Source organism: Phodopus roborovskii, unplaced genomic scaffold, assembly GCF_943737965.1.
Source record: "Phodopus roborovskii unplaced genomic scaffold, PHOROB, whole genome shotgun sequence".
NCBI lineage: Eukaryota > Metazoa > Chordata > Mammalia > Rodentia > Cricetidae > Phodopus > Phodopus roborovskii.
Genome location: NW_026126407.1, coordinates 19,008,655 through 19,018,812, shown reverse-complemented (window position 1 = coordinate 19,018,812; position 10,158 = coordinate 19,008,655). Strand labels below are relative to the sequence as shown.

At 40.9% G+C, this 10,158-nt stretch overlaps 1 protein-coding gene across 1 annotated transcript in view; it reads right to left on the bottom strand.

Moving 5' to 3' along the window:
* Positions 1-4,157: 4,157 nt before the first annotated feature.
* Akap10 (A-kinase anchoring protein 10) overlaps positions 4,158-10,158 on the bottom strand; it is a 58,087-nt gene continuing 52,086 nt past the window's right edge. The window contains exons 13-15 of the mRNA XM_051180446.1: positions 10,049-10,101; positions 9,501-9,596; positions 4,158-5,807 (exon numbers count right to left, since the gene is read on the bottom strand). Coding sequence (XP_051036403.1) covers positions 5,802-5,807; positions 9,501-9,596; positions 10,049-10,101 — 155 coding nt within the window. The 3' untranslated portion in view covers positions 4,158-5,801. The remainder of the gene's footprint in view (positions 5,808-9,500; positions 9,597-10,048; positions 10,102-10,158) is intronic.

Below are 10,158 nucleotides of genomic sequence, written 5' to 3'. Positions count from 1 at the left end.
AAAGAAAGACTGAGGAGTGATGTTTGGATGTTCTCGATGTGGACAAACATCTGGACACCAATGAAAGACAACAGGTGCCTTCCTCAGGGAGTCAAGAGTATGAATTAAATTACATTTCTGTGTGGTGTGGCACTTCCAAAAACAACCAGAGTGAAAACAATCATTTCCCTAGCTGCAGGGAAGATTTTAAGGCAGCGATTCTCAAGGAGCAGCAGCTGGAATCTGCTGAGAATGAAAATTCTCAGGTCCCACCCAGACCTACCAGATCAGAAACCCTAGAGTTTAGTTGGATAGGCAGCCTGTGTACTAGCAAGTCTTCCTTGGGATTTAGGTGCACATTAAAGTTCAAGAATAGTGCTTTACAGGCTGGGCATGTGGCTTGGTTGAGAGAATCCTTGTTTTTACATGTCTATAGTGTTGTTTTGGGAGGTAGGAGAATAAGCAGCTCCAAGACACCCTCTTGCACATAGGAAGTTGGAAACCAGCCTGATGTGCTTTAAGGTACACATGGAACCCTTTTCCTTCTTTCCCCCTTTTTCTTTTCTTAAGACAGGGACTCCACAGTCCAGGCTAGCCTTGCTATACAGCTGAAGATGACCTCAACTCTAGATCTTCCAGTTTCTATTGCCTAAGAGCTAGGATTACAGATGTGTACTACCACACTTTTGTCATCTGCTATACTGTCAGTGATGAGTGCCAGCATCCCGCAGCAGTGGGAAAGAGGACACCCTGGTTTGTCCCTGGCTGTGTGATTCTGGAGATTCCTTTATCCTTTCAGCTCCAGTTTCATTTATTAGTGTAAGAAAGGAAAAAGTACTTACCTTGTAAGGTTGCCTTAAGGATCAGAAACAGTGCTTAGCACATAAGCAGTCAATTATGCTGGTTATTATTATCATCAACAAAGATTCATATTTCTTGGGTTAGTTTGATTCCCAGCTGTGATTTTATATAGTGTGTGTGATAAACTGACATTCGTCTTTGTGTTTCTAGAATCTAAGAATTAACATGTCCCAAAGATCTACAAAGAGCCTTGAGGTCAAAGTCAATCCTACATTCTCTATTCCTTGTCCTGTTCAGAAACGGCCTTGCTGGTCAGACATAAAGCTGTTTATATCCTGTTCCAACATGTGATCAAGTGCCCAAACATACAGCCCTTCAGCAAGTAAAAGAAATGGTAGGCTGGCTGGTCCTCATGTAATCGTGAAACTGGGAAGGTATGGAAGAGTGGTAACTCCCAACAGGGCTCAAGGTGTAAAGGAATTTATCTTGGTTCAAAAGGCCACAAGTCAAAATTTCTAGTATGTATTTTATTTATTAGCATGGGGATGAAACCTAGAGTCCCATGTATGTTAAGAATGCACTTTACCACTGAAAAACACCCTAGCCCTGCATGTTTTAGAAGCAACTTTCAACTTCTGGTTCCTTCTCAGTAGAATCTGAGCTCCAAAGCTTCTGGAAGTTCATCTTATTTTCTCCTTTCTCACTGAACTATAAATAGTCTCTGCAGAGTAAATGCTACCAAACTACTAGGTTAATTAGGAAGAACAAAGGCTACGCTTTGCCAAGAAAAGAAAAAAATCTGGGTATGCCTGCTGAGCTTTGGTGGCTACCATTTAGAGCTACACTGGTCTGAAGGGCCAGGTCTCAGCCAGGCATTTCTTTCAGCTACAAACTACCTTGATTTTACATTATGTGTGTATGTCTGTATGTGGCAATGAGCATGTGAATGTAGGTGCACATGAAGGCTCAAGGTGAGGGATCCCCTGGATCTGGTGCTTGCAAGCCACTTGAAATGACAAGAGCAGTATACTGCTGAGAAACCTCTCCAGCACCTGCTTTCAGTTTTGAGACTGAGTCCTGTCAAAGCTGGCCTCAAACTGGTGACCCTTCCACCTTAGCCTCCTGTGGTCTGGGGTTATAGGTGCCAGCACACATGGTGTCTAGTGCTTCTTTCATGACTCGGGGGTGGGGGATGGGGTGGGTTCTTACTATAATTTAGGAAGAGGTAAGTTTGAGATCATTAAGGGACCAGCCTGAAGGCACATTCAAAAAGTGGTCTTGGAAACATAAAACCAGAAGAAAAGCCAGTTGGAATCCTCACCTCTCATTCACTGTTGGGAAATAGCTCTTTAACCTACTCCAAGATTTCTTTGCACCTCAGGTTTTCCTGGTGTCAATGTATCACCTTTAAGCAAGGGGCTTAATGCATCCTGTTCAAATTCTACAGCATCCTTAGTGTATCAGAGCAGGTCATTTTGCAATAAACCAAGGATACATGCACAAATTGCCAAGGCAAGAACACTGATATCCTGTGTACCCAGGCAGGTCCTCCCTAAACAGATACCCTTGGAACCTTTGCTCACACCAGTACCTTAAATGCTTTCTATGGCCTTTCTCACCTGTCTAAAGCACAGCATTATTCTTCCTACTCTGAACCACTTCCACCCCTGCCCAAGCCAAGAGTGCCCACCTGGAAAAGACTCAGAGGGTAGGACTACTATTAATGTGACCCCTTGAAGCTTTAGCCTGAAAGGATTTTAGCAAGTAGTCTACTTACTACTTAAAGGTTCCAGCTGAAAATCAAAGGTGTGGCCTAGTAACAGATGTGCTCAACACTTACTACTCCTCAGTTGCCGCTTCTCCTACTTCAAGTGTGTATTGGGCACACACTAGTACAGCTAAGGGAGGAGAACCAAGCTTATTCCTATGCAGAGTATGGGGAACCTGGCCCAGGAAGCATGAGTTTGATGGTGACCATCCTGCAATAGGCCAGGGGTCTCACTAAAAGTGTCTTAGTTCCAGGAGATTAGGATTCCATTTCTACAAGATGGCCTAAGAGGGCTTACTACAGAAACATGTTGATCTGTCACAGTAATTAGCAATGTGATGAACCCATGGTCATTATGAATTAGAGCACTGTGTTAGTACTTTAATCAAGACCCTTTGTGTTGCATGTAGTAACAAGTCACTTCAGATTCGTGTTTAAAAAAATAAATAAACAAAATACAGATGCATTCTAAGTATACCCCAAGGATGAATGAAGACCAAGGCAAGGATACAAGACTGGATAAGAAACCAAGGGATCTCCAGGCTTACCCAGGTTTGTTCACCAATGCTAACTCCTGCATTGAGAAGCAGCCATCTATGCCATCATCCAGGCCATCTTTCCAGGTGGTGACCAGTATCTCCTTCATGCAAAAGCTTTATGATACAGAATCATCTTTGGGCATTTCAATTAGTTCACCCCTGGCTTGAACAACTAGCATGCTGGAGAAGAGTGAAGAGGGTGAGACAAGAAAGCCACTGAGGGTACTGAGACAGGCAGTCTCCCCAGTGCCTTTAGAGACATCAGCTGCTACATCAAATGCTTAGGTGTTGACACTAAAACCAGCAAAGAAACCTGGTGTGGAGGCTGTGCCTGTAATCCCCTAATTTTGGAGGCTGAAGACGACTACACAGTGATACTCTGTCTCAAAAAACTAAAAACAACAGGAATGCAGTTTGTAATTTTCTACAGTTCAGAGTGACCTCCTTCTCATAAAATATCTAGGGAACAAGTCAAAGCTCCAGTAGTGTAAACATTTTACATCTCAAAAATCCTGAATTGATAATGGAACCCAGGCAGAAAGGGCTGTTTCCTGTTTCACTGTTCTTCACTGGACTTGGTTGCCTATAGAAATGATGAAGACAAGCCAAATTACAATGCTATCACTTTTGCATTGGTAAGTTGACTTTTAACAACCTGCTGACATCAACGGCATGGTAAGAATGAAGTTCAACTGCTTCTTCAGACTTAAAAACCCTGCCAGTGAATCATTTTGTGGATACATTGCATAGAGCCTGGAACACAGTGGGTGCTCGATGTTAAGTCAATCTTATGCTAATTTTAAAATGAGTACAAGGATCTAACACATAGTTGGTCTAATCGCTTTGGGTCACTCTGTTTCTGTACCTCACAGAAGGCAGAGCAAAAAACAAAGCCAATCTCAATTTTGCTCATTTCCCCTTAGACATAGCTTATAAACACTGACATCTCTAGCTCAGAAGTACAAAATGCATACAAATAAATCACTAGAAAGTATTTTAACAAAAGTCACCAGTTTAAATAGCCTAGAATATTACAGAAATGCTTACTCTAAAACATGCAGAGGCAAGAGTCACCCAGCATCACATTTTACTCTACAACCTTTATATTGCTTTTCACTTCAAAGTTTGAAGCAATATGAAATGGATAGAAATACTTTGTTAAAAGGACAAACTGAGCCACCACAGCACATATATCGATAAAAACCTCTCACCTATGCCTATGTCCAAAGACGAGACTATGTCCAGTAGTGGATCATATTCTGGGGTTTTGTAAAGCAAATGAAAATATTAAGAAGGGTCAATATATTTCAATAGAAGAGCCATAAATGCCTGAAAGCAGGAAGTTGACACCATTTTAAATATAATTCATATATATATTTAAAATCAAACACAATTAAATAGAATATGGTTTACATGAATACTTCAGAATAACAGAGGTGGTACATAGTACCAAAAACTTATACACAGCCTTTTTGCTTCTGTTGATAAACAGTGTGCCTCTATACAATCAATATTGCATGAAATAAATTCTCTATTCATTCAAGACTTTCCCAAAGACAGAGGTGATTAATAATTATATATACATACACACACATATATATATATTCTTTTGCAAACTCTGAGCAAAAGCAGTAACACCTAAGAAAACTTCCTTTCTCTCTAAACTGTCACACACAGGAAGCACTGGCACCTCATGGCCGGGGGAGTGTGCTTGCCAACTAGGTGGCCCCGCCCATGCCGTGCCACAGGTGCACAGCCAACTAAGCAGAAGGGCAGAGTGTGAGTTTCCTACTGTCTGAAGACGGAAAGGGGAAAGGCAACTGCACACTTCCCACTCACAGTGAAGACTGGGGAGACACTCAAAAGCGAGTGTGTCTTTCCCCACCTTATTAAAAAAATAAAATCTGAGAATGTGTTCCAAGTACCACATGGGAAAAATGGAGTGATATTTATTTATTTTTTTCCCCATGTGTATTTTGAAGAGGGAATAAAGAATCTGGAGCATGGCATTCCTATGGAGGAATGGGTCTTGATGCTCAAAGTAAACTAAATTTGCCCTTTTGCTAGTAGAGGAGACACTAGCTTTAAAGATATAACATCACAGGAGTGAGTGAAATGTGAAAATTGTGTTGTCACCCAAGAGAAGGATGACATCACTGAGGCTTGACCAATGACTTGTAGGCTTCTTTCTAAATTAATGCCTCTGTGAAGGAAGACTACACAAGGGATAGTCACCTGCTCCACAAGCTGCTGGCTCACACTGCCATTTGGAGCTGAATGTTCCTGGTAGGTCTGACTCACCTGTGAATTTTAGGAAAAAAAACAAGCACCTCTGTCTCGTGCTTTCTGATACTGTTAGGGATGGAGCCTGCTACAAGCAGGTGGACCACACACCAACCTCACACAGGATGTGGTCCCTGTCTATTCCAGTGGGTAACTCTCTCATAGTGGGTTACAGCTACTGGAAAACTAATTGTCTAGTGATGTCACCAATACCACTCTGTATCTTGTGACTCACTGTGTTACATCATGTGCATCTATGTCTACATTTAACAACAGATCTTGGACTGTCTCGCATTCTTTCTTGGAAACAACAATGCTCTAGTAGTGGAAAGAAATGCAGTGCTCCATTTTCATAGGCTGTGTTGACGAATCCAACCAAAGGGGAAAGTTCTTATTTTTCAAAATCGTATTTCCTTATCTCTGGTTTTGAGTCACAGCTGGGAAGAAAGAAAACAAAAACAAAAAGGTTAAGGTATCATCCTATAGTAAGTGATGTATTACCAGCACAGATAAAGGCCAGCATGGACACAGTGCTTCCTATGTGCCAGAGCTTAGGGCACAGCTGAGTACTTTGTTGTAAGGCAAAGAATTAACCATCCTCAGATAACCCTAAGTTAACAGGAGCTTCAAGAGGCTAAGAACTTGCTTTTATTTTTCTGTTTGGGTAATGGTTATTCTAATGAAACCATTCACTTTCCTCTCTGTAGAGTTCGTGTGCACATGTGTGCACATTGTATGGAAGCCAAAAGTGACCTCTGGGTGCCATTCTTCAGGGTCTATCCACCTTGTTTGTTGAGAAAGGGACTCTAACTTCCTCCTCCTGCTTCAACTTCCCCAGGGCTGGCAGTGCAGTTACCACCACTTGCCAGCTGGTAATCTCTTATGTTCCCTTAATCAATCTAATTAGGCATTTGTCAAATGGTCTTTTAAAAGGGGTTTTCTCTATTGTTCACCTGTGTCCTACGTCACTCAGTTATCTCTATTTCCTTCTGATTCCTTATCATTTTGTTATTAAGTATGTGTACCTCTAAATATGTGTGGGTATTCACCAGCCATGGGAAATGTGTGGGGATGGAAGGACAAGTGTCAGGGGCTGGCACTTTCCTTTCACTGTGGGTTGTCAGGTCAATGCAGCAAGGGCTCTTCCCCCTTTCGGTATCTGAGAACTACTTCAGCAATAACCCAAAACACATGCTTCCATATTAAGTTAGTCAAATATTTTCTAACTTGCCTTTTGATTCTTTTTGGACTTAAGACATTTTATGCCAACTTGACACATATTAGAGTTATCCAAAAGGAGGGAACCTCAATTGAGAAAATGCCTCTATAAGGTCTTATTAGTGATTCACATGAAGGACAGAGCCTATTGTGGCTGGTGCCATCATTGGACTGGTGGTCCTGGGTTCTGTAAAATAGACTGAACACTCCTCCATGGCCTCTGCATCAGCTCCTGCCTCCAAGTTCTTGCTTGAGTTCCTGTACTAACTTCCTTAGATTAACAGTGATTTGGAAGTGCAATCAAAATAAACCCTTTCCTCCTCCACTTGCTCTTTAGTCATGTGTTTCATTATAGTAGAAACTTAAACTAAGATAAGTACTGTTTCATTTTCAAGTACTTTGGGGGAGGGGGGATAAGCAGGCACCTCCTCCATCCATCCATTTTTTTGGTAGCTTAATTCCTGTTTGGTCAGAAAATAAGACTATAGGTTTTAATCATTTACAATCAATGAAATTTGTTTTATGGCCGAGGAGATGGTATATCTTGGCGGATGATTCTTGAGCACATACAAATTGTGTATGGTGGAGCTGAAGAGATGGCTCAGGAGGTAAAGTGCTTGCACAAGTGTGAGGACCTAAGTTCAGGACCTAGCGTCCAAGTATTCCTGCATAGTGGCATGCGATGGGGAAGGCAGAGGCAGGAGGACACCTGAGGCTTGCTGAACAGCTAGTTCAGAAGAATCTGTAAACTCCAGGGTCAGTGAGAGACCCTGTCTCAAAAGATAAGATGGAGAGTGATTGAGGAAGACACCTGATGTCAAACTATGGCCTCTATATGTGCACGTGCGCACGCGCGCGCGCACCCAAGCATGAGCGCAAACACATAAACTAAAACACAAAAATTTTTTTAGGAAATTCACCCAGTATATGTCAAGAGTTTTTCAATAATAATAATAATGATGATGATGATGATAATTAAAAAAGGCCTGGTTGGGTTGTTGTCTTGCTTTATTTTTAGAGTATTGTGTGATCAGTCATTCTTTGAGCTCCCTATAGTACAGGCTGGTTTTAAATTCATAGTCTTCCACCTTCAGGCTCCAGAGAGCTAAGATTATGGTTCTACCACCACACCTGGTTTAAAAGAATCTAAAGATTGACTTCAGTTGTTTGGTCACTGGAAATGAATTCTCTCAGGTTTTGTTTGGTTTATAAAAAACTACTTCAACTTTGCTTACCACAAGATAACTTCATTGTTTGACTTTTACTTATTAGGTTCTTTCCCCCTGCATCTCAACTTCTTTGTTGCTCAAATGTTTGTTAGATGGTATCATGCTGTCCATCAGCATTTGTTTTATTTATGTTTAAAAAAAATATTTCCAGACTTTTACTGTGAACATTTTCTTGTGGCTCCTAAATGGCAACTGATTTCATTCAGTGTTATTCTTCACCTCTACCATTATTAATTTCAAGAACCTTGGTTTTAAAAATCTGTCTTCCATTTCTCCTCCCTATATTATTTGCCTTGACATTCCTTTTAAATTTTATTACTATTTTCAACATTATTACTCAATATTATTTTGTGTGTGTGTGTGTGTGTATGTGTGTGTGTGTGTGTGCATACATGATGTATATGGATGGGTCAGTCAGTTTTCTCTTTACACCTTTATGTTATGTTCCTTTAAAGAAGGTTAGCTTTGTTTTGGCATACAGGTATATGTATCTAATCCTCCCAAACTGCTTTTAAACTTTGTTGAGGTGTATTAGGGCTGACTTAGCTCTAATAATAAGACAATAACCCCCAATGCTCTGATCCTTTGTATATTACTTTGGTCAGAAGGATCATCAACTACTCCTAGCCCTATTTTTTGGGTATCACTCAGCATCAAACTTTGGGGGTTTGTTCCCTAGAGATAAACATTTTCACATACACCCATGAAGATTGGTATCTGGCCCATGACTTGAGGGCCTTCCCAGCATCTCTAGTTCTTTTGTCTGGACAGTGTCTTCTTTTCTGATGCTGTCTCATAACTGCTATAAATAACCACATCAAAATTTTCCTCTCTAAACTTTCCTTTTCATACCTCAGTTCATCAAATCTCCTGGGATCTGTTCAGTTTGCCTTCTTTACTTCAGAAGCCAATTGTCAACAGTGGGGCTAGGAAATCACTTCAATCCTATGGCTTTCAAAGATTACACACTGTCCACTATCTGGAAACATATTTTGTTTAGTTCATTGGTTTTGCGATGGTGAAAGGTAATTCCATAGCAGTTACTACTTCAGAGGCAGATATAGAAGTATCCTAACATAGTCTCTCTCTTTCTCTTCTCTCTCTCCCTCTCCTTCCCTCCCTCTCTCCCTCCCTCCCACCCTCCCTCTCTCTCTCTCTCTCTCTTTCTCTCTCTCTCTCTCTCTCTCTCTGTGTGTGTGTGTGTGTGTGTGAGAGAGAGAGAGAGAGAGAGAGAGAGAGAGATCCACAGGCATCAGATCTTGGTGTTACAGGTGGTTATGGATTCAGGGAACCAAATTCAGGTCCTTAGCAAGAACAGTATACACCCTTAACCACAAAGTCCTAATCCTAGCTCCTCTTTTTTTCTATTATTAAAACACTCAAAATTCTCGTGTGTGTGTGTGTGTGTGTGTGTGTGTGTGTGTATGAGCGTGCGCGCGAGTCGTTTACTTTATAAAAGTCAGGTCTGGGACAGACACAGTTCAGTTGGTGGAATGTGCTTTCATAATATTAACAATGTTCCCAGCACTATGGAAATGAGTTGTGATGGCACAACCTATAATTCCACCAATTGGGAGGAGGAAGATCAGAAGTTCTAAATGAACATTAGTCACAAGACTTTGGGTCTAGCCTGGGCTACAACTAAACAATGAATGGCTAAGTCAGAACAGAAATCATCCTTACCTTTGTAGATTTCTCTAATGGTTGATCATAGTGTGCCTGCTGCATAACATCACTCACTATCATTTTAGCAATCTTCCAAGCTAGTTCCTCTTGGGCCTGAAAGTAGTAGTTCAAATTGTTGATAATGACTATTCATTAGGAGGGTCAAGATACTTATAACCAGTTTTCTAAACATGCTTATCATATAAAAAGCACTTTCCCATATATCAAAGGATCTGGGTACCTCTGGCTGTGATATATTAACATGTCACTCACTGCCTTACAGGGTCAGTTACTGAGCAGCCAACTTCATGACTGCTTTCTATACTTGATAGTTAAAATAGAACACTTTTTTTTCCCACTTTCATTTCTCAATGTACTTAACCATTCCAAAGACAAGCTTCCCCTGCTAAAACCACAAATGAAACCAGCAAAGGAAACATCTCAGCTTTGTCTCTACACTGATGAATTTGGGGTGGTTTTAGTGGCTAAAGTCTCTGAAGATACTTCTACTGTTAACGCCAGTAGAGTAGGCCTTCTGTTTCTACAAGGATATAATAAAGACTTACCTCATCAGTATTTCCTTGCACCCACTTCTTCATAGCTTGTGAGAACATGAACCCTAGTAAACAAAGCCAAAATGAATATGGATTCTCAGTGAAATTTTATATTACAAATG